Source organism: Alligator mississippiensis, chromosome 1 (assembly GCF_030867095.1).
Source record: "Alligator mississippiensis isolate rAllMis1 chromosome 1, rAllMis1, whole genome shotgun sequence".
Lineage (NCBI taxonomy): Eukaryota > Metazoa > Chordata > Crocodylia > Alligatoridae > Alligator > Alligator mississippiensis.
The window spans coordinates 319541910-319566625 of NC_081824.1; the positions used below are offsets into that span (position 1 = coordinate 319541910).

A 24716-nucleotide genomic window follows, 5' to 3' on the forward strand; every position below is an offset into this window, starting at 1 on the left:
TGACTGTGAAGTAGTGTTTCCTGATGTCTAGCCTGAACCTACTCTCAGTCAACTTATGGCCGTTATTCCTAGTTACTCCTGGTAGTGCTCAGGGGAACAGGGTCTCTCCCATTGCCGGCTGATCCCCCTTGGTAAGTTTATAGATGGCCACCAGATCCCCTCTCGGCCTTCTCTTGTGGAGGCTGAACAGGTTCAGGTCCCGTAGTCTCCCCTCGTAGGGCCTGCCTTGCTGCCCCCTGATCATGCAAGGGTCCAGAGGAGGGCCACACTTGATGCTGTCCACATCCCTCCTGAAGCGCAAAGCCCAGAACTGGATGCAGTACTCCAACTGCAGCCTGACCATAGTTTCATAGTTAGGAGGGTTGGAAGGGACCTGAGCAGATCATCAAGTCCGACCCCCTGCCATGGGCAGGAAAGGATGCTGGGGTCAGATGACCCCGGAAAGGTGTTCATCTAGCCTCCTCTTAAAGACCCCCAGGGTAGGAACAGGGACCACTTCCCTTGGAAGTTGGTTCCAGATCCTAGCTGCCCTGTTCCAGATCCTAGCCACCCAATGTCGCATAGAGGAGGAGGATCACCTCCTTGGACCTGCTCGTGATGCATCTGTGGATGCATGACAAGGTGCGGTCAGTAAGGCTAACCGCACAGTGTCCTCACATTGGCGGCCCATGTTCATCTTGGAATCAATAGTGACTCCAAAATCCTTTTCTGCCTCTGTGCTGACAAGAAGGGAGTTCCCCAGCCTGTAGGTATGCTGCTGGTTCTTTCTCCCCAGGTGCAGTACCTTGCACTTGTCAGTATTGAAACCCATCCTATTCTCACCCGCCCACCCCTGTGACCTGTCCAGATCTAGTTGTAGCCGTCCCTCCCTTCTAGCGTGCTCGCTTCTCCCCACATCTTAGTGTCATCCACGAATTTGAACAAGGTGTGTTTCACCCCCTCGTCAAAGTCGCTGATGAAGATGTTGAATAGTGCGGGCCTGAGGACCGAGCCCTGGGGAACCCCACTGCCCACATCCCTCCAGGTCAAAAATGACCTGTCCACCGCCATGTTCTGGGTGCGGCTGTCCACCCAATTTGTGACCCATCTGACTGTGTAGGCATCACACCACAGTTGCCTTGTTTTTTTTAAAGAGAATGGGGTCAGAGACAGTGTCAAAGGCCTTCCTAAAGTCCAGAAAGACTATGTCCACCGCAACACCTGCGTCCAAGGAGTTTGTGACCTGGTTGTAGAAGGCAACCAGGTTGGTCTGACAGGACCTGCCTCTAATGAACCACTCCAGAGTCCCTGTCTAAATTTGTGTCTGAGGCTGGCACCCCACTTGCCCACTTCAAGTAGCATTACTGTGATGCTTAAACAACCCATGTTTTCATTGTGAAATGGAACCAAGAGGATGGTTCTTGTGGAATCCTTGAGATCTGCAGACTTGGGCTTAGAGTTCACTTGGACTTTAAAGTTCATGCCCTATGACCCTTCAGCATCATTCTAGCTGTTCCCCCTTTGTGGGGAATATTATTGGAACCCTACATTAAAGCCTGCTGCAGCCTTTTCTGACACTTTCCCCTGCAGTTTTTATGTACAAGAGCAGAATCCTTATTCTGGTTTTCCTTTTTTTAAAACAGTTTCAAACTGGTTAATCTAAAGCAAACACTTGGTGCATCTCTCTAAATTACAAAAAACTGACTGACTGACATAAAAAGTGAACAGCTCTATCTGTCTGTACTTTACTGTCTCAGCATCCCCTCCCCCATCCATCCATGTCCTGTAATATATAAATGTAACCACTTTCTTCCTTATGTACTTAAAAGCTTCTGTGTGGTTGCTTGGATGAAGTCAAGATGAAGGGAGTTGCACTTCAGGAATATGAATATCTAAAAGGTGTGATCTATTAATACAAACTTGTTTGGCTAGTAATAATTAAACACTGCAACTTGTATTGTGTCATGGAAAGATTGTAGAACATCTTGCCAGTAAAAAATTAGTCAGCCAAGTGTTTCCCTTAGCTGTTGGTCTTTAGTGCAGAAAGTAACTCCCCAAATTAAGGTTTGCCCCAGTTTGAGGTATATAGCCCAATTTCCTCAAGAGCATCCTCACCTATGTATCTCCAAAGCAGCCACTCTTACAGCTGTTGCTTTGGGAATCTGAGGAAAAAGAAGAGAAAGTCAAAATAGTGTTGGCACCCTTCTCCACCTCTCCCATACACTGGAGAACAAGGTGGTGACGCTTGATGCAGGTTCAGTCTGAGTGCAAATTGCCTGTCCTAGTCACAATTGCACAATTTAGGACAAAGAGGAAAGGAAGTGTTGACTGTGTGGCTTTTTTTATTATTATTATTAATTAGCCCAGTTATGTCTAGGGAAATAAATTGCTGCTTCAGGCTCATAGCATAAGAAAAAAGAGTTGTTCGCTTGTTTGTTTTAAACCGAGTCTAAACTTGAGTTGGATGATAAATAAGAGTGCTTTCAAGGGCACCTGTTTTAGAATATTGCTTTCTTGACAGCCTGCAGCTAATTTATTGTTTCTAATATTTAAATCTGAATTGTTCAGTGTCCCAGTTTAAGTGGGCTAGATAGGTGTAAACCTCTTCACAATATTATCATGACAGACATCACTGCTATATCAAGCATCCAGTGCTGAGTTTTGTTGTGCAAGATTCTGTGTAGGGGCGGAAGTCCTTGGAGACCCCTTTCTGGGCAGCAGGTCTGGCAGGAGAAATACATGACCACGATGGTGGCAGGGGAAATACCCTGACCGAGGTAATACAATTAAAATGGCACTGCATAGTGGAGGGTTGCACCCTTGTCTGCTTGTGGACAAGACTCCCTCTGAGAGCCTCATGGTTAGTTAGCTTCCCACTGCCAAGCTTCCAGTATTCATAGATTCACAGATTGTTAGGAGCTGGAAGGGACCTTGCAGATCATCAGGTCCAGCCCCCCCACTCTAGGCAGGAAGACAACTGGCGTCAAGTGACCCCAGCAAGGTGACTGTCCAGTCACCTCTTGAAAACGTCCAGGGTAGGTGACTGTACCACCATAGATGAGAATCAGTAGGAGGATCTCAGCTGCAGGCTGACTTTATGCAAGTGGGAGTCTCCTCCCTAGCTTGCTCCTGCAGCCATGTGGCCTAGGGCAAGCCAAACTCGGGGGCTTCCAAACCCCAAGCCTCTGGGCTTGGGTCTGCATGTAGGATGCCTGCTAAAGGATCTGGAAGCATCTGAAGCCCCAGGCAGGGGTGGAGAATGTTTGCTGGTAATAGAGCCACTTTTGGTTCTTGAATGACTCATGGATTTGGAATTGATTTGGCTGATTTGACTTGGAACATTAACAATTTTCCTTAAAAGAAAAAAAAAGTGTTGTCACAATACTCCATCCAGGCTAATGTACCCCACTTGAAAGGAGGGTGAAGCCTTGTGCTAATATGTGATTGTCTGCTTCCTGGCCCTAAGTGAGCCCCCTCAGAGTTTGTTTGACTAGCTCTGCATAGCACTGCCTTGTGCAGGTTCATCATGCCTTGAGAACATACCCAGATCCCACACAGTTGATTTTGTTTTCCACTGAGAAGGTAACCTGCATGGCGTGGGGCATTTGTAGCTGCTCAGAAGAGGTGCAACAGTTGTTAGAACCAGACACCAGCACCTAGAGAAGGGGCAGCAGGATATAAAGTATACAAAACTTGTTAACAAAGGCTACGTCTGTACTACCATGCTAAACAGGAGACTTGAAACCAGTTTAAGGAGTAACGAATAAATGAGGAATTGTTTTGCCTTTAGGCCCTACTTTGCATTTATCTAGAGCAAATGATACAGCAGTTATTTCCAGGAAGCAGAGAGCCTATTTTCTGATACTCCTCCCTGTTGTACCTGAGTGTCTCACATGCTCCAAATGAACACTTTACAAATGTTCAGGATCGTAACAGAAACGGGCTTTATTTCTGATTGTATCAAACAGCAGCTTGTGTTGAACGAAGTGCCACATTTTCTGAACGACAAAGTTCTTTGGGTAGAAGTGATATCTTTTATTAGACTGACTAAATATTTGGAAAAATTGTTCTTTGCAAGCTTTTGGGCACAGACACCCTTCTTTATTTTCTGGAGACAGCTGCCTGAGGCCCTTGTGTCCCTAATTTGATGGAAGTGGGTTTTCTTTTTTCTTTTCCACAAGACTACATCTGACCAGTTGTGCTTTCCTCAGCCTGGGTCCCAAAGCCAGGAGCTGCTAAGGTAAAAAAGTCTTGGAAGTCAAGCTTGTGTTCTGGAATGTATTTGGTAGCCGTGTTGGTCTGAGACAAAAATAAATGCAAAACTCTAGACCTCTTGGTTCAGAGACGATGGTACCTTTTATTAGACCAGCTGAGAAAGGGAAGGAATCCTGCCTTATCTGCACATTTATGAGCAACTCACAAAGAGAAAAGAGACTCTCATGGACCCAAGGGGACACTTCAGCTTCCTCTGTGCAGAAATGAAGTTTATTTTCTACCTATGAAGAAAATGGGGGGTCAGACCCGATGGTCTACTGAGGTCCCTTCCGACCCTAACACCTATGAATCGGTGGGGACTTTTTACCATCTTTAATTTTCCCTGAGTGGGAGGAAGTGCATGTATACCTGAAAGCCTGCAGAAACATACTTTGTTTTGTTTTTTTGTGACATCTTAGTTGGTCTGATAAAAGGCATCATCTCTGAACCAAGAGGTCTAGAGTTTTGTGTTTCTTAACGCGGGTGTTCAGGAATCGAGGCTGTGGCCTGTTCGGTCTTAGCACAGAAGCACACGCAGTCTTTGGGTAGAGACATTCCTGTTCTCCCCAAAGTTTGTGCAAGACAGACCTGAATAGGACTTGGAGGGGAGGGGGCGATTCACACAAAGGCTGGAAAGACGCTTTGGTATGTCTGCATCCTTTTCCAAGCGTCTCTCCCAGAATTGAACCGGTCACTAGTGGTCATGTTAGCAGAGGCTAGGTCACTTCCCTACTTGAATCCCTTTTCGCACACTGAAGCACACGCAGTCTTTTTAGTTAATAAAAAAAAAAAAGTCTCACCAACTTCTGTTTTAGGCTCGTGATTGAGTTGGCGGAATAAAAGGTGCCGCCTCTCTCCAAAGCTTGTGGTAAAACCGCCCCGTGAGGAGGAAGGGGGATGTCATGTCCCTGGGCAAGGCTTGAAGCAAGGACAGCGCTGCTTTGCCTGCCTGTCCCTGCCCGTCTGCGGCCATGCCCGCGTCCCCCCTCCCCAGGGTGTGGACAAGGCGGGCGGCCCGGCCCGGCCCGCCCCCCGGCCCGCCCCAGCGCGGCCGCTTGCGCGCTGGGCTGTGCCGGGGCCGGGCTGTGCGCCGGCCGCCGGGGCTGCGAGTGCACGCGGCCGGGGCACCATGGAGAGCGCCGGGGGCAGCAGCGCGCCCGAGCTGCCGCCGCCGCTGCCGCTGCCGCCGGGGGGAGAGGGCGAGGAGGCGGCGGACTCGGGCGGCCCGCGGCGGCGCTCGCTGCGCGCCGTGTACGTGCTGGCCGAGAGCGGGCCGGGCGCGCCGGAGCGCGGGGCGCGCCACTGCCTGCTGCGGGCCTGCGAGGCGGAGGGCGCGCACCTCGCCACGCTGCACTTCGGCCAGCTCGACTTCGGCGAGACCGCCGTGCTGGACGCCTTCTACGACGCGGGTGAGCCGGCGCCGCGGTCCTCGCGGGGCTGGAGTGACGCCTTGGTTCTTGGCCAACTTTGCGAAGGCGCTGGGAACAGTTTTCTTCGCAAACTGTCGGCCCTTCCGCAGGCTGAGGAAGCAACTGCACTTGTTGGAGGAGGGTGGGGTGGGGTAGGGTGGAGTGTCCTGGTCCTGGATGGAAGGAATAGTTAATAGAGGCCGGCACACAGGCAAGGAAGCCAGTCGGTGAAGAAAGCACTCGGTGAAGATGAAGGGGTTTTTTTCAACCTGAAAGCTGGCTAAGAAACTTTTTCCGACTGTTGAGTTGGTCTAATAAAAGGCATCGGATTCACCTAAAGAACCATGCCTGCCTATGTGGTTTCCCAGCCTCAGGGAATGGGTTACAGTGTGACAGTTTAGCGGCACAGGAGGCGGGGGAAAAAAAGTCAGAAAACCTGCCCAGTTCCCTGGCAGTTTGGCCTGGGGGAAAGTTCCTTTGAGACTCTAGTGCTGGCAGTCGGCGAGGAGGATGTGACCGAGGCACGTCTAGGGAAGACGATTATCTGTGCCACCTCAGAACACTGGTTCCTTCCATCCAGGGTCCCCTCTCCAGCTGTAGGCAACTCTGTTGGTTCAGAGGGAGGCAAACTCCTTCCCTCTCCTTTCGGAGTACATCTGGCCAGTTGTGCATGGGGCGCGGGGTTGGTGGCAGAAGTTCCATCCTCTCCTCTTCTGGTATGTGGTGGAGGCCTTGAAGCTGTGATCTTCTTACCCAGTAGAAGCTAGATAGGAGTTAGGTTCCTAACCCCCTGCAAAAATGAGGGTGTGTGGGAGCATCCAGACACATGGCAAACAACCAAGCACCTTGTTCCTCTTTATGAAACCCACTTTGAATCATGCAGACTGTGAAGCACCCAGGTATGAATGACTTGGGTTCTGTTGCACCCTATTCCATAACATGCAAGTGCTATGAGCATATTGTTGGTCACGCAGACTTTCCTGTTCTCCCCAAAGTTTGTGCAAGACAGACCTGAATAGGACTTGGAGGGGAGGAGGTGATTCACAGGAAGGCTGGAAAGACACTTCAGTATGTCTGCATCCTTTTTGAAGTGTCTCTCTCAGAATTGAACCAGTCATTAGTGGTCATGTTAGCAGTGCTGTTTACAGAGGCAAGATCACTTCCCTACTTGAATCCCTTTACACACACTAAAGGATTACATTAGCTTTATTTTACTTACAGCTTGCATTGAGAGCTCATGTTAATACAGCAATCTTTGATCCCCCTCCTGGGCTCTTCTTGTTGCTGCTGCTGCTTTCTGAGACAGTGTGTGTGAACACAGGACAAAACTAATATGGAGAAATTTACCTTCAGTTTTACTCCTCAGTGCTCCACCAATCTTTGTACTATCTGCATATTTAACCAGGATTTTACGTAGTCATCTACATTGTTGGTAAAACGTTAAGAAGTGCCCAACCAAGAACTGTTCCAAGGGAGAGACTGTTTAAACAGTTCCACTCACTGTTATAGTCTCATTAACATCATCTTGAGATCTGTCAATCAGCTAGTTTTTAATCCATCTAATCTGTGCCCCAGCATTTAAAAAATCATCTGGTACTTAGTTATCTACCATGGAAAAGTCCATGTATAGTACTACAGTATATGAACATGGGTGTCTTTATTAACCACACCTGCAATCCTGTTAAAGATAGCATACTTGTGACAAAACTTAACATTATTAAGCCATGCTGATTGTTATTAATTATATTTTTAGAGCTAGCTCCTTGATACAGTCCCAAATTCACCATGTTTTTATCTGGTATTGATATTGGGCTAACTGTCTTTTACCCTTTAAAATATTGGAACTGCGTGGGAAGTCCTCTAGTCTTTTGGTATTTCCCCAGTTTAAGGTATGTTAAAATTAACATTAATAGAGAGCTCCCTTGACTAGCTCTTTTTAGGATGCTTATGTTTAAGTTTTGTGGGCCTGTTGATTATAGAAAATTATATATTCTTAAAGGTTACTGCCTCGTGCTCCTTGGTTACTGGTGGGAAGCTTTTTGTTTGACCCATGTCATCATATAGGGTGGCTAGTCCCTCCTGCTTGATTTGTTTCAAATTCACAAGTGCTTTCTTTTTGTCTTTTTTACATTGCCATTACAACCAAACTTCACCTAGGGTTTTTTTTTTTTTTTTTTTTGGTTTGGACATTTAATAAACCTATTAGCCTTCAATTATTTCATCAGTTCCTTTGGCTTCTCTCATCTTTCATGGACAATTTGCAACTGTGCAGCCCCTTTTTCGTCCTGTATTTATAAACCTTTGTTTGGTTTTATCATCACTTCCTCATTTTCTTTAAATATGAACATTATCTGCTCAACATTAGCTTTTTTCACATCTGTGGAATTGTGGTTTTTGGAGTATGCAGTAGGATACTTTTGAATAATTCCCAGTTTCTGTTGAAACTTTCCACTTGAAATGTCATGTCCCCAGTCACGCAAGCTTTAGAAAAACAGCTCTTTTAAAGTTGCAAGAATATAAATATTCTGTTAGTGTCATATGCTGCTTGCACAAGGTAAATGCAAACAGATCACATTCACTGATCCCTATGCAACTGCTACCTTTTTTCTTAATTGTTCAGTGAGGTCCAGTATTGCATTAACCCACTTTGTTTGCAGGACCTTTTATGTAAAGCAGTTATTGTATATTCTTTTTTTAAACTTTAGGAAAGCTTTATTTCTGACCTCACAGGATATCCAGTAGATGTTTCACAGATGAGCAATAGGAAGCCATTTTCCATATTTTCACCAAAAATAACCCAGAATTTTGTATTCACTCAATTATAGATGAGTAATATAGCTAAATGTTATATTTATATTGTAAATAGCAATCATATTGATTTGGAAGGACTTCTTTGAGGTGACTTTTCTGGACTTCTTGAAGGGTTCTTGGCTGGAGTCTTCTCAGGAGTCTTGGCTGCAGGTTTTTCTGGGGTCTTGCTTGCTTTCTTAAAGAAAGTATACAAGGAAGTTTGAACAGATTATTCTCCAGGGAGATGGGCAGTACAGCAAACTTGTTCGCTGGTGTGGCATCAGATCAAGCATCGTAAAGTTGAAACTGATGTCAAAGTCGAAATAGGGTATCAATTTATAAACATTGTACACGCTGTTCGTTGTAACTCAAAATGCCTTAAGTCGAGGACTGCCTGTAAACCTATAATACCTAATAAACGGTATCATTGTTTTTCTCATGCATATGAACACCTCCAACTCTTCGTGTCATTAACTAAACTCCTAGCATTAGTTTATAGACAACTTATGTGCCCATTTGTACATGTATTTGTCATATGAATGGCACCATAAACAGGGTGACCATATGTCCTAGTTTGGCTGGGCCGCTCCAGGATTCCTTAGTCTGGACCCAGACAGTTGGTAAAAAGTCCCGGGCCGGAGTCTGGCGGGGAGGCAGAGCAGCATGGTGTGCCAGGCAGGCACCACTGCTCCTGCAGGAGGGAAGGTAGGCAGACTGAAGCAGGTGGCATGTCTTTGCTCCAGCATAGAAGCAGCGGTGCCTGGCAGACTGCCTGCCTGGTACACCATGCCAGTCTGCCTCCCTATTGGACTCTGGCCCAGGACTTTTAACCAACCAGCCAGGACTGGGCTATGGAGTCCTGGAGCATCCTGGCCAAATGGGGACGTATGGTCACCCTAACTGTAAGGCACATATTTGGATGTTTGTACTAAGCTTTCCCTTTTCCTTCATGGTTGGTTCTGACTACTCAAGCTAATCATCACCTGAGAGGTTTGTATCCTGCTACTCAGTGGAGGCTGTCAGAACCTTATGATCTACCTCCCCACAGTAAGTGTCCTAATATTCCCCTGAAAAGGTCTTTTTCTCTACGGCGCTTAGTTAACCAACTTCTCACTTCACTTCTCACATCTCTTGCTCCAGGGACAGAAACAATTTGCAAGATCATCTGGGGGGTGTGTGTGTGTGTGTGTGTGTGTGTGGGGAGGGGAGGGAAGGGGGCTGGAGGGTTCATAGGATTTGGTATTGAGACATGACTTTGAAAAATAGACTCTATACAGTCAATTCTGTACAGGTCAATAATAACCAAATGTTTTTATTCTCTTTTCTGGTCAGTGTAAACATAACTGGTGGGCTGCTTCATTTTTTGGGGTCCATAGTAAATATCAACATTCTGCTTCTTGAAATTGGCACTCTTCATCTGATAATTAGCAGATATTTTAAGGACCGAGTATGGAAAGAGACCTCTTTTAAGGGTGACTTCTTCTCTAGGTCAGGTTTGGGGCACACCAGAGTGAGAGGAAGTTGTAAATAGCATGGGCAGCAACAGTACTCAACAAAGTCCTGTGCCTTTTCCATTTTTCTAAAGATATCTAATTCAAATTCCAATGGCCATTGTGTATCTCCCTCAGTTCTTACATGCACACCTGGTTTATTTTTGGCATTTTTGTTTTCACAAGAGTTTACTGCAGGGCAGTTATGAACTGGGAACTAGCACTGTATCTTTTGGGTTTTGTTTCAAACAGAACACGATGATGTGTGCCAGCCATCAAATATTAAATTTCAGAATAACATGTAGAGAAAAAAGTAGGCTTGATGCCCAATCTGAAGGTAGATAGTTCTCTGAAACATGGGTGGGGTGACAAGTTTCTCTCAGGCACTGGTGAGATCTACATAGAGGAACAGAGCACAACCTCTCCTCTGATTCCTTGACGTCTCCCAGATACCAAAAAAAGCTATGCATCTCCTTCTATAGGAAGTGGCACAATGGACTTAAGTCCTAGTGGATTTATTCTTGGGGCAAAATGTTTGTATGGGAACAGCTGGTACTCCTGGAGACTTAATAGGGATTAGATAATGGCTAAATGTAGGCTGTATTCATGGGGAAGTCAGAATATATAATCAGGCTTAGTTATTGGTGGGAGGCCCAATAGGTCTCGGGAGAAAGACCTGGGAAAGATACAGCTACTCATTGTAACCTGGAATCCAAAGGGCTTCCTTCTAGAACACAGGTAAATGCTCACATAAACTATAATCAGGAGCCTTGATTTTTATTTATTCAGCTCCCAACAACCTCTCTCATGGCCCTTTTATCAGGCATGCTGCAGAGATACCAAGCTAGCTTGGCATGCACTGGCTCCTCAATGAAGGCAGCATACATAAATAGGCCATTTGTGCCTCAGCTATTTAGCCTTATGACAGTGCCTTGGTCTAATATGCCTCTCTCTGTCTCTTTGGCCCCATGGTTTAACTACAACTCTAGTAGGGGCCATGTGATTACTGTCTTCTCCCAGGTGCATCTGTGTGGAGATGTTTGTATGAAAATTATTCTGGACCTAATTCATGGGGGAGAGGAGAAGAGGATGTGTGACAGAGGAGGAGTCAAGGAGGTGTAAACTCAGCGAGTTTAAACTCAACTCACCTGTAAACCCAGCAGGTGATTTAAAGATGGGCTGAGCAAGACAAAAGGAACAGTTGACCTTCCTTTTGAACTTCAGATTAATATTAATTAGGGAAACATCTTTGTTTTGGGTTTCTCTGTTTAAACAACAAGTGGAACCCTAAGGTCAGAACCTGAAATGTATATGGAAGTGTCATAGTTCTTTTTCTGGCTGTTGCAATTAGTGCTGAGTTGCTTGTTTCAATAAGCCTTTGTTTTTCTTCTTGATTCGCTTTCTTCTTCCATCAGTCTCAGTTGCTTGAAAATTTAATTTTAATATCTGAAGTCAGCCCCAAAATCAGGAGCACAAACCAAATTTGAGAGAGCGTCATCTAACGCATCAACCATGTATATTTTATCGTGAGATCTATCCCAGTCTCTCTCCTTCATCTCTTGCAATAAAGAGATGTGTTGTGTGCTACTGAAGTCGGATGGTGTCAGATAATAGTAGGTGATCAATTTTCTAATAAATTGGTATATTTACAATGATCTACATGAACTTGCATATTTTTACTTCATGTTGGAGTACATCACTTTTCCATTTTTCATCTATGAGAAATTACTTTATACTAGGGTTAAGTATTTGACTGGTGAAATAAAGTTCCATCAATTGATTGGTCAAAATTGTAAAAACTTCCAATAGGTCCAAATACCTATTAGCCGGAAAAAGCATGTTTCCATTAAGAAATATGTCAAAAAATACAAAATCTTATTTCTGTCAAGAAAGCTAAAAAAAAATGGGGGTTGGGGAGAGATTGCTATAATCTTTGAATGGTCAAAAAATATGAAGTCAATCGACCAGTCAGTTGACAGTATTGACTGGCTTGCCAACCCTACTTCTTACTGACTATGGTGAAATCCAAAATATATTCTCTGTGGTTTACCTCATGTATGTTCCATGGGCGAGCTTCTGTAATATCAAATGTGCAAGTATGGGGTTTGTGACTGAGTGTACTTGATCAAAAATGAGTTATCCGAAATTAGGTAACTAAATGGATCAATTTCCTTTGAAGAATTGCAAGATCAAAGCCTTATTCAAGTGTTCAAGATGATGGAAGTATTCTCTCTGACTTCCCAGAGCTGTACTCCAGCCACCATGCCATAGGCTGGGTATTACCTAGTCCTCTCTCCTGTGCTCCTTTTGAAGTTGGCCCCTTGGGCAGCCAAGAGAGGGAGAGTATGTGAGGCCAGGAGGAAAAGAGGAGTTTAGGAGGTGTATTGCACAGTGAGATGGCTCTTGGTATGGATGAGAAAGGGAAGTAGAAGTATAAGAAAAGCAGGGGACAAGAGAATAACATATAGGAAACATTAGCTGAGCTTGACTTCGATTTGGTGGTTCAAGTGTGCACTTGTCTTATCAAACCTGTTTTTAATGCCCTGTCCTACAAATATTCTGAGTTAATACTTGGTAGGAAGTACAGATAAAATGAATTCCAATTATTGAATGTGTTTACTTCAGAAAGTAGTCTGAAAAAGATGAAGGATTGGGCTAATACTGAAAAAATACATGTTAACTTTTAGATTAGTCTGCACATGAGATTAGATTTGTTAGTTTGTTGTGCATGGGACAGTTGGAAAATACATTAAGGAATTCTAGTTTTTTGTGGTATTTCTTGTTGGTTTTATATCTGCTGGGAGAGTGGCAGGATGAAATGGGGCTTTGGATTTTGTGAAGGAAAACAAAGTTTTAAGACTTTCCTCTGTGTATGGTGCTTTCACATAGTATCAGGTTTGTCAACTAATCTGAGATGAAAATAAAAATCTGTAGTAAAAATGCTGTTGTTTAAAATGGTATTGGTGCTTGGCACCAGTTATCTATGCTGAGTAGGACTGCATACTATGCATTGCTGTGTAATGGACCAACTGTCCATATTAGTTATTGGCAGCCTCTCTGCTGCTGTACCTTGAAGTCCTGTTTCTGAATTACTTGTTTCAGATGTTCTCTTTTTATCTAAATAGATACTTGACTTTCTTTCAATCTTTTAAAGTCAATTTGGGAAAAGGATACTGTTGTTATGTGAAAAACAAAAATTTAATCTTGTTAGTTTTGTTAAGTTTTGTTCATGTTCCACAAGATAAAGGAGAAATCACCAGCTTTCCTTAGTCTGGTGGAGAAGATGTGGAATTCGTTACATGTACATGAAGCAAATTGAAAGGATATTTAGTTAAATATTTCTTTATGTAAAGTAAAAAATTGTGCCTGACTGAAAATAAATGTGGGTAATTGATATATTGTATCTTTAGCTTCTTATACTGATTGACTGAGTGTTTGTGAAGAATAGAGCTGGGAAGTCAGATATCTTTTCACTTTGCAAAACTAGAGGTGGATTAGATTTTGGTAATGACTAAGATATTGTTCACTGTTCCTTAATGCCCCTTGTTACTTCTGGCTGAAATAATGACTGCATCTGACCAAAAAAAGAACATAAAATGGATTTAGCTTTGCAAAGCATCAACAAAACTACTGAAGATGAAATTTGTAAAATGTTTTGGAGATAAAGGTTTCAAGTTCAGGATGCACAGATATTTTATGGCAATATTAGCACTAGTAAGTCCCCTCCCTCCCCGCCCCCCTCACCCCACCTCCCAAAAGACTCTGTACAACCAATTCCTCCCTTTTCCTTTCACATGACTCTTGCTTTACCTCTACCTTCTGTTTCATGTAAGGGATGATCTTTGGTTTGTATTGGAGGGCCTCCCATTTTTCTTCCCAGCAGCAGACCAGATCCCATTTTCTACCTACCACTTGGGCCCAGCTCAAGTCTGTTTCCATCAGATTTGCCAAAGCTTAAGGATCCCTGAAATATATCAGAGCCACAGGCTAGTGGGCATATGTGTTAACTCCACAGAGAAGAAAAACTCAGTGCTTCCTCAGATGTTCACTTCCACAAGACTCCATGAAGAGTTTGCTAGCTTGTCCAAGTCTTAAGAAGCCAGTTCTCAGCCCAGAAACTCTCTTTAATGGTGGCCCTGCCAGCAAAACTTGCCACACCTCCAGCCTCCTCCAAGGCAATTGAGAAAGCAGCAAATGCCTGTGTGCAACAACATGTGATATCAGCCAGCATCCTAGATGCCTCGCATGTAGGGTTCATATCAGGATGCAGCACAAAGACTTCTCTAGTGACACTAACATAACTTCCTTCTAGGCGTGGACCCAGGTAAGTTCTCTATGAGGGTCCTGATGGACTTTTCTGCTGCCTTTGGCACAATGGATTGCAATCTACTGCTGATACAACTTTGTGACACTGGAGGAGTAAATGACCCAGCACTGCAGTAGCTCCAGTCTGAAACTGTTGATGACAATGTGTTTAGTAGAATCCACCCATTTCACTGGAACCTGACAGGGGCCACAATGTGAACACTTTTGCTGTGGCCAAGAAGAAGTAGTGTCTCCAGTTATTTCTCTCAAGCAGAACTTGGTCAGTGGTAATGGGTAACTGCTCCTCCTCTTCCTCAAAAATCTATCCCTGCTTCTGGTCAATATCTTGGTGATACTACTGGGAGGGATACTAGACTCCAGGGACCTGGCTTCCAGCAGTATGCCAACAATAGTGAACTATGTATCCTTTCCTAACTGGTGTCACCACTACCACTACTAAAATGATACTGTCCAGTAGAAATCAACCCACTTTGTGGAGTGGCTCACTTGGCTGGAACCTTGGATGGAGCAAAGCAATGATGTTTGAAAACTTGAAATGCTTGGAAGAACTAGTTGAGATCATGTCCTTCCAATTTGGCAGTCCCCATTTATCTGTGGTGCAAACCTCAGGATTTTATTTGATTCCACACTGAGTTTGGATACAGATTTTTACCCCTTGTTTGCTCAGAAATTTACCTCAGTTTGCTCTCTTTTTCCTGGATGAGGACTTTGCTGCAGTAATCTATATTTTGTTACCTCCAGTTACTTTTACTTAATCTCCATTAATGGGGGTGATTTGTTTTCCTTTTTAGCCTAAGCTGTTTCTTTTTTTTGTGGGAATTTTGTTGTTGGGAGTTTGTTAAACATCTCCCCTAATAATACAGTTGGTTTAGTAAAAGGTTCCCACATATTCCCTGGACTACCATGGGTAAAACAGCACTGCTGACGGTGGCAGAAGGCTGAAGAAAACATGTCTTTTTATACTTGACTTTCTATAGTGAGGCTTCTTTCAACAAAGTTTAAAATTATTTGGAAGAAATATCCGATTAGTGATAGAATCTTTTTGGAAGACATGATTTTAAACTTTAACTATCAAGTCCTAAACTTTTACATTTTTATTTCTGTCCATGGATACTGTAGAATAGGTAGATAGTTGGAATTACTATCCTGAAATATTTTGCAGCTTTTCTTTTTTTCATGTATTTTGTTCTCTCTTACATTCTTGTCAACTCATATTTGATTGGATAGAAGATGCTAATCTATATTACTGCATTGTTTTCAAATGTTTTTCTTAAATGAGGATGGCCAGTGTGTGACCTGAAGGAGTTGTGCAGACTTGGCAGGTTTTGTTTGCTAGCCAGCCAAGGTATTCAACATTAAATGATGGGTGACTCTCAAGAGGTTGGGTTTGAATAATTATCCCTTTTATTTTAAATGATAAACCCAATATTTGTCCATTTAGCATTTTATACTAGGTCCTTGGTCTAGAAATTCTTTTTGCTGCATTGGGAGATGGAAAGTGAATAGTGTTTCCCATGCAAATTGATGAACACCCAAGTTTCATAGAAGTTAAAAATACTCCATAAACAATCTTTCTTATAGTACTTCATTATATCTCACTTTTGGATATGATCCAACTTTGAAAGTGCATTGCCATCCTAAAAGTTAAATAAATAAAGTTAACCTTCCTCAGACCACAAGAAAGGTTCAGCCTTCGTTCAAACCGGAGTTGTTTTTTTAAGTTTTAAACTAGTTCACTGAGACCTAGTCAACACTGCAGTCGAAATATTCTTACGTAACCCTCTGCTGTGGACAAATATGCAGTGTCTGTTTTTAATTTACTGCCATTTTCCCGTGTAGTTAAACAGAGCAGAGAAAAAAAGATAGACCCAGCAGAATAAATAGACTATTTTACCTTTGAAGAGAATTTGGAGAATAGTGTTCTGAATTCAGTGGTCAGCCACAATGAAGAGTCAGTAGTTAGAATTCCAAACATTCATTTGTAACAGCATTGGCATATTATCCAACAAATACAGTTCTTGCCTGTGAATCACTAATTATTCACTCGTGAATACTTATCTAAGTATTTGCTTTGTAGCTCAGATAGGCAGTTTTGATTGCTTACGTGCCTAGTCAATTAAACTATTTTCTGTTCATCAACAACTACATGTGATTGGCCCCCTAAATGGCCTAATGTCTCTGGTCTCTATTGGTCAGCTGATCCTTTTTAAACCAAAAGTAAATGACAAAAAGCAAATAACTATTTGTATTTATTTCTGAATACAGGTAATTATAACAAATATAGGAACTTCCCACATATTCATTTGCACAAATGTTAGTGGATAACCAAAAATGGGAAACAAATGTGAGTGTACCAAATACAGAAGTTGAGAGAGCCAGGTAGTATTCATTCAGATCCAGTGGGCAAAACTTGATTGAATCTAGAGTGGAGACTAGAGTATCTTTATTCTTTTTGAAAATAAGATTGACGTGTGCTGATTGTACAAGTAATGGGGATGTCTTTTACCAGTGTAAGGAGGTGTTCTATAGATGGAAGACTAGAATTGCTAAATTTGTGGCCTTTGAAATGTGACCCATGCATAGTGATGACTAGAAGGTGAGAAGGAATGATTTAGGTGGACTATTGAGAAGATCTTGTTTTTCCATCTGGTTTATTTAAGTTGGAGCCCCTGTTTTTCTTTCATAGATTCATAGATGTTAGGGTCAGAAGGGACCTCAATAGATCATCGAGTCCGACCCCCTGCATAAGCAGGAAAGAGTGCTGGGTCTAGATGACCCCAGCTAGATACTCCTCTAACCTCCTCTTGAAGACCCCCAGGGTAGGGGAGAGCACCACCTCCCTTGGGAGCCCGTTCCAGACCTTGGCCACTCGAACTGTGAAGAAGTTCTTCCTAATGTCCAATCTAAATCTGCTCTCTGCTAGCTTGTGGCCATTGTTTCTTGTAACCCGCGGGGGCGCCTTGGTGAATAAATACTCACCAATTCCCTTCTGTGCCCCTGTGATGAACTTAAAGGCAGCCACAAGGTCGCCTCTCAACCTTCTCTTGCGGAGGCTGAAAAGGTCCAGTTTCTCTAGTCTCTCCTCGTAGGGCTTGGTCTGCAGGCCCTTGACCATACGAGTTGCCCTTCTCTGGACCCTCTCCAGGTTATCCGCATCCTTCTTGAAGTGTGGCGCCCAGAATTGCACGCAGTACTCCAACTGCGGTCTGACCAGCGCCCTGTAGAGGGGAAGTATCACCTCCTTGGACCTATTCGTCATGCATCTGCTGATGCACGATAAAGTGCCATTGGCTTTTCTGATGGCTTCGTCACACTGCCGGCTCATGTTCATCTTGGAGTCCACTAGGACTCCAAGATCCCTTTCCACCTCTGTGCCACCCAGCAGGTCATTCCCTAGGCTGTAGGTGTGCTGGACATTCTTCCTCCCTAGGTGCAGCACTTTGCATTTCTCCTTGTTGAACTGCATCCTGTTGTTTTCTGCCCACTTGTCCAACCTATGCAGGTCTGCCTGCAGCTGTTCCCTGCCCTCCGGCGTGTCCACTTCTCCCCATAGCTTTGTGTCATCTGCAAACTTGGACAGAGTACATTTGACTTCCTCGTCCAAGTCACTGATGAAGACATTAAAGAGTATCGGTCCAAGGACCGAGCCCTGCGGGACCCCACTGCCCACACCCTTCCAGGTCGAGACCGACCCATCCACCACGACTCTCTGGGTACGACCCTCTAGCCAATTCGCCACCCACCAGACTATGTAGTCATCCACAGCACAGCCTCTTAACTTGTTCAGCAGTATGGGGTGGGATACCGTATTGAAGGCCTTCCTGAAGTCTAAGTATACGACATCCACCCCTCCTCCTGTGTCCAGGCGTTTCGTAACCTGGTCATAGAAAGAGACTAGATTTGTCAAGCATGATCTGCCCGCCACAAACCCGTGCTGGTTTCCCCTCAGCATAATTTGTCCTGCCGGGCTCTCACAAATGTGAGCCTTGATAATTTTTTCAAAGACTTTACCAAGGATGGAGGTGAGACTGACTGGCCTATAGTTGCCCGGGTCCTCCTTCCTCCCCTTTTTGAAAATGGGGACCACATTAGCCCTTTTCCAGTCCTCCAGGACTTGGCCCGTGCGCCACGAGCATTCGAATATTCCCGCCAGTGGCTCTGCAATGATGTCGGCCAGTGCCTTCAGCACCCTCGGATGGAGCTCATCCGGGCCTGCCGACTTAAAGGCATCCAGTTCTTCCAAGTGACTCTGCACCATCTCAGGATCTACGCATGGAAGTCTGGCGCCTTGCTGCTGCCTCTCTACAACCCCAGTGAGAGACTTGTCATGCCCCTCACTTAGGAACACTGAGGTAAAGAACTCGTTGAGGAGTTCAGCCTTGTCCCCCCTGTCTGTCACCAGTTGTTTCTGCCCATTTAGCAGGGGTCCTATTCCTCCCCGGGCCTTCCTTTTACTCCCAATATATCTAAAAAGCAATTTCTTGTTGTCTTTTACTTGGGTTGCCATCCTCAGCTCCATGGTAGCTTTGGCCAGTGTAACTGCCTCCCTACAAGCACGAGTAGAGGAGGTATATTCATCTTTAGTGATCTCACCTTGTTTCCACTTTTTATGTGCTCCCCTTTTGGCCCTTAGGCTGCCCTGGATTTCTCTGGTCAGCCATGGAAGCCTCCTGGCCCCTTTCCCTTTTTTGCCTCGCTCAGGGATCGTCTTGCTTTGTGCCCAAAGGATTGTTTCCTTAAGGCACAGCCACCCTTCTTGGGCTCCCATCCCTTCAAAACTCCTACTCTGCAGTGCGTCCTTGACTAATTGCCTGAGTGCATTGAGATCAGCTTTCCTAAAGTCTAGCACTTTCACCCTACTAGTTACCTTACCCACTCGACGTCTTATGTTGAATTCTATTATTAGGTGATCACTGTCTCCCAAATGGCTACCGATCTGGAGGTCCCCTATCATGTCATCCCCTGTTGCCAATACCAGATCCAGTATGGCATTCCCCCTAGTGGGACCATGCACCTCCTGTGTCAGGTGGGGGTCCTGTACACAGGTTAGAAACCTGCGTGAGTGATGGGACCTTGCTGTCTGTGTCTCCCAGCAGATGTCCGGGTAGTTTAGGTCCCCCATGACTACCGCCTCTTTAGCTTTTATGGTCTCCGAGAGTTGCCTCAGGAGCCCCGCATCTATTTCTTCCCCTTGATGTGGGGGTCTGTAGCAGACCCCTACCACCAAATCCCTTTCTCCTTGCCCCCCATGTAGCCTAACCCACAATCCTTCTACTTCCTCAACCTTGGATTCTGTCTTGATGAGGGTTGATGTATATTGCTCACTGACATAAAGTGCAACCCCCCCCCCCCTTTCTTCCCTGACCTGTCCTTTCTGTACAATCTATAGCCCTCAATACGTACTGCCCAGTCATGGGATGAATCCCACCAGGTTTCTGTTAGCCCCACTAAGTCATAGGTGTTTAGTGCAAGCAGGAGCGCTAGTTCTTCCTGCTTGTTCCCCATGCTCCTAGCATTAGTATATAGGCACTTGAGCCCTGCGACTGGTGCCTTTGCTGCCCCCCCGCTCCGAGTCCCAAGGGGCCCTTTGATTCTTACCTGTTCTGTAGTGCTGGTCTCCCCATGGCTTTCAGGTTTCCAATGCTCTCTTTCTTCAGGCTGGGCTGTCCTTGTGGGTGCCACATGGTTTGGTGGTCCACAGCTTCCCCTGCCCTCGTACTCCCCTGCCCCCCGACGAGCCTAGTTTAAAGCCCGCCAGAGGAGATCTGCCAACCTAGAAGAAAACACACGCTTACCTTTGGGGGACAGGTGAAGCCCATCCCAGCTGAGCATGTCCCTCGTCGTGATGTGCGGGTCATTGTCCAGGAAGCCGAAGCCTGCCTCGAGACACCACTGCCGAAGCCGCCAGTTGGTTTCTTGGATGCAGTTCTCCTGCCGTCTTCGTCGTCCGGTCACTGGTAGGATGAAAGAGAAAACCACCTGTGCACCGAACTCCTTCAGCACGACATCCAGAGCACTGTAGTCCACCATCAGGTGATTGGGGGTTCTCCTGGTCGCATCATTAGTACCCACATGGACTAGGACCATGGGGTAGTAATCGGTGGGCTTGATCCTGGCCTGGATTACCTCCGTCACATCCCGAATCTTTGCTCCAGGGAGGCAGCATACCTCTCATGCCGAGGGGTCCTGGCGACAGATGGGTCCTTCCGTACCTCTCAGGATGGAGTCGCCTATGACGAGCACTCGTCGCCGCCTCCTCTGGGTCCTCGTGGATCTCTTGATCTGTTCGGAGTGTGAAGAACGTATCTCTTTAAAGATAAAAGAACACTTGACTCAATTGCTTTTCAGAGAGGTTTAATAAGAGCGCTTCTGAATATCAGACCCTAAATTTCTTTTTGCTAGACAACAGTTTTTAGGGGGTAGAGGGTTGTTTTATTTTGTGGTGTGGTTTTTTTGTTTTGTTTTGTTTTTATTTGAGTACTTGATAAATTCAAGGGGTGATAATCTCAGCCAAATTAAACTGATAGGAATACTGCAACTGTTTTCACTTGAAACCGTGATTCATCCAAGGTGTCTTCAGGATACTGGAGTATACATAACAGTTAGCAGTGAAACCCGTGTCATTTGTCAATGTCTAACAAGTAAACCTTTTTAAACAGATAGATTTTATCTTTATGAAAAGCACCAGATTAATGGCCCTGCAGGCCAATTATTTTTTATTTAACTGCTTGGTGGGTACAGCATTGGTGTAACATCAGTGTCCATCAGTACATCTAAATTCAAGTTGTAATACATCTAGGAGCAGGAAAGTATAGTTGTCATACTTACTAGTGTCTGGTTTCTTTAAATGGGAGTGCCAGGTTCCAAGGCGAAGCACTAAAAGGGGAGGAATTCCCAAATTAATGTCACCTGTGCAACGTTAAGTTGGCCACCTTGTACCTATGCCTTAAGCTATAGTGTTTAATTCCATGATCACTATGTATTCCACAGGACCCCTCACCTCCTTCAGTAGGTGGGTAGTAATTCAATATTTGTTTCCGCCCCGCCTTCCCCCCATTCATTTGCAGCCTCATGCATTTTTATGCACATTACCCAAACCCGAAACTGAAACTCTGGTGCGCTCAAGTTTTGTAACAGAAAATTTCACAGTTGTTAACATACTGATTTATATTCACAGTATAACTGTGAAATGAGGTGGCATTGCTCTCATTTTACTAATGGGAAACTGAAATATAAAGATTAAGACTAAAATAATAAAAAAAAAAAAATCAACTCATTTTTGATGTCCAAAAGTGATGAGATGATGATGAGATACTTAAGGCCTTGCTTTTTTTCACAGAACTTCTGCACTGCATATCACTTTATATATTCAAAGGACAGCTCCAATTGACTCTATATCTAGCCCAATTGTTGTCATGTTAGGCACCCAGAGAGTGAGGGAATGCACATTGAGGGCCAGATTCAGTTACACTTGTGAAGTGTGTAAGTGGATTTCAGGGCAAGTGTGATTCTGCTCCATCCTAACTGAGTCTCTGGAAAACTGTTAAGGCAAAAGGTTAGTTGGTTCTCCTCTTTTTTGTGACATCCTCTTAAGGGTAAGATGGTGGTTGTTACAAAAGTAGATACACTAATGGATTTTCAGGAACCAGAGTAGGGTAGGATAGCATTGCCCTTAGGCACAGCCAAATGTAGGTGGAATAGAATCTTATCCCCAAGCAACCTCCGTGTGAAAAATCTTGGTTATATCAGTTGCCCAGCACCACAGGAGAACAACATGGCAAAGGCAGGGAAAGAATTCAGTTCTTCAGGATGTCATTCAGTTGTCTGCACCATGCAAGCCTATTTTTCTCTTCCTGCAGTCTTTTCCTTTGTTCACTATACATCTTCCCGCTTCTGCAGCAAATGAGGTGGCACAACTTCATTCAGTAAATATCTGATTAATCCCAGAGCATTCTTTGGCCAGTTACTGATAAAATTATGTTTTGTCATTGAGGTTAGGATCTTTCTCTTCCCATTTCAGTTGGTACTGGAATAACGATGAACTGTGCTCTTGACTTCTGAGAGAAGGAAAAATGCCTGGCAGACTCTCCCAAGTTGATCAAGGAGCAAAACAGCTGGGCCCTGAATCGGAAGGGAGGTATCATAGTATCTTGCATACAACACACACCTTTTCCCCAAAATTCAGTTGCTGGAAAATGGGATGCACAAAAGTAAGGAAATACAATAAGAGCAGTTTCTGACTCTGCTGGGGAAAGGTTTAAGTAATGCTGTAGTATTGCATCTGGGGCTACCTAGCTATTGGCTGAGGACACTTTCACCCTTTTCTCTCTCCTCAGCGGGATCTCAATGGTAGACTAGCATTGCTTATGGGATTGACTGAAATGATGACACTAGAATAAGATGCAGACAGAATTGCTAAATCAGGCAGAACAGGGCAAAGAAATTGGGCTAGAAATCTAGCAAATGGAAGTCATAGTGGCAGTCAGAGTCTCTGAATCTTTAAGTCCCCAAGCTTGACTAAAGACCCTGATCCATTAATCTTTGCCTGTTGACTGAAGTGTGCTTGGTGCAGCTGGAATTTTTAATGAATTTCATTGCCAAGCTCTAAGAAACCTCTCATGTACATTTGAAAATTGCAATTTTAACATGTCCACATTTGAGCTCATTCTTCATAGCAAGTTGAACTCTTTGCCAGATTTCAAATTCCTACCCCAAAGGATGGGAGTGCTAAGATTTTTTCAGTTAAACCAGCATTAGGAAAATAATTAGCAATGAGCAAAGCAACATATATTTCTGTAACAGATTCTTAGGAGCAGCTCAGTTAATAATAGTGGTATATGCAAAATTTCAACCTAAAGATTTTGGAAGTTATAAATAACTAAAAGCAGTATATTTCAATAGATAATATAAGGCAGCCTTAACTATAGATGTAGCTGCTCTCCTTATAACTAGTATATCATTTTTGTTATCTTTTGTAATGTAGCTTTCTAAGAAAAAAATACTTTGATTGGTATATGAAAAATTTCTGCTTTTCTGCTTTTTTTTTTTTTCGTATTAACTCATATTCTTGGCCTTCGTTAGCCAGACATCAATACCTCTCCCGTTCCTATCTCAATACTTGAAAGAAGGTCTAAAGCTGGATTCAAAGGCTCTATGCTATCTGTATTATGTTGTCCATGCACCAACTATTGTACATCCTTTTTCACAGATCTGTGGCAAGTTGATATTTTTCTTGATTTGAGCACATTAGACAAAAATAAATTTGCTTTAACCCAGTCTTCAGTTGTGACTATACATGAGTGTTACAAGACAGGAACACAAACAGAAATCTCAATCTGGAAACCACTGTTAATTTTTAAGGGATCAGTAGAGAAACACTTTATCATAGGCTGTATTTTCTCACGTATGGATTTAATACATACCGTATTTCACAGTGTATAAGTTGAGTTTTGAAGCCCAATTTTTAACTCTTAAAATTCAACCTCCACTTACACACCATATCACTGTCCCTTGTGAGCACTGCTGCGCTCAGCGCTCTGCTGGTGCAGGCCAAGATGTGCCACTTGCAGGGGATGGGGGCGTGCCAGCCAAGTGCTGAGCCTGGCACTGTCTGCTGCGAGTGGTGCTGCTGAGCCAGCCCTGTCCCCTGAGTCGTGCTGGGCTTTGTGCCCAGCTGGCATGGCTCAGGCCTAACTGCTCACTGGGGATGGGGGCATGCCAGCCGAGCACTGAGCCTGGTCCCGCTCACAGGGGATGGGGCCGGGCTCAGCTGGTGTGGCCCCATTCCCTGCGAGTGGTGCTGCTTGGGTCGCACCAGTTGAGTGCCGAGCCCAGCCCCATTCCCTGCAGACGGCACTGCTGAACACTGAGCCCAGCTGCAGCGGCCAAGTGCCAAACCCGGCACTGCTTGCAGGGGATGGGGCTGGGCTCGGTGCTTTGCAGCGCCACTCACAGCACACAGGGCCAGGCTCTGAGCTCAGCTGGTGCAACCCCATCTCTTGAAAATGGTTCCATGCTCGGCAATCGGTTGGCATGGCCCAGGCAGCATCACTCTCAGGGGCTAGGGCTGCACCAGCCAAGCTTCAAGCTCATCTCCGTCCCCTGCAATCAGTGCTGTGGCATGTGTCCACTCCCCATGTACCCAGCTTGCAGTGAGGGCATGCAGGGGCTGGTATAAGTCAACCCCATATTTTTGATCCAATATATGTTGACCTAACTTTTAAAATCAGAAATATAGGGCTGACTTATACACCACATCATCCTATACACCATGAAATATGGTACTTCGTTTTTGAAAGGCAGAAGAATGAAGAAAAAAAATTATTTCAGAGTTAAGGTTGCATAGAGCAGGGATAGAACCTAATCTTCAGAAGTTACAGCCCCCCTTTACTGAATAATGAAAACTGAATTCCTAGCTGCTACTAAAGACTCATGTTCATAAATGGTTCTGTGATTTTGAAAAGAATTA

General features: G+C 44.5%; 1 protein-coding gene across 4 annotated transcripts in view; it reads left to right on the forward strand.

Annotated features, from left to right (window-relative positions):
• Window positions 1-24716, forward strand: part of MAP3K15 (mitogen-activated protein kinase kinase kinase 15) — a 164496-nt gene that overhangs the window by 13193 nt on the left and 126587 nt on the right. For 3 of the 4 annotated variants that reach the window (XM_059720881.1, XM_059720880.1, XM_019495043.2), the window contains exon 1: window positions 5327-5642. The exons of the other annotated variant lie outside the window; for it this stretch is intronic. In XM_059720881.1, the coding sequence (XP_059576864.1) occupies window positions 5363-5642 (280 nt within the window). In that variant the 5' untranslated portion in view covers window positions 5327-5362. Of the gene's footprint in view, window positions 1-5326; window positions 5643-24716 lie in introns of those variants that run through there. 4 annotated transcript variants of the gene reach the window in all.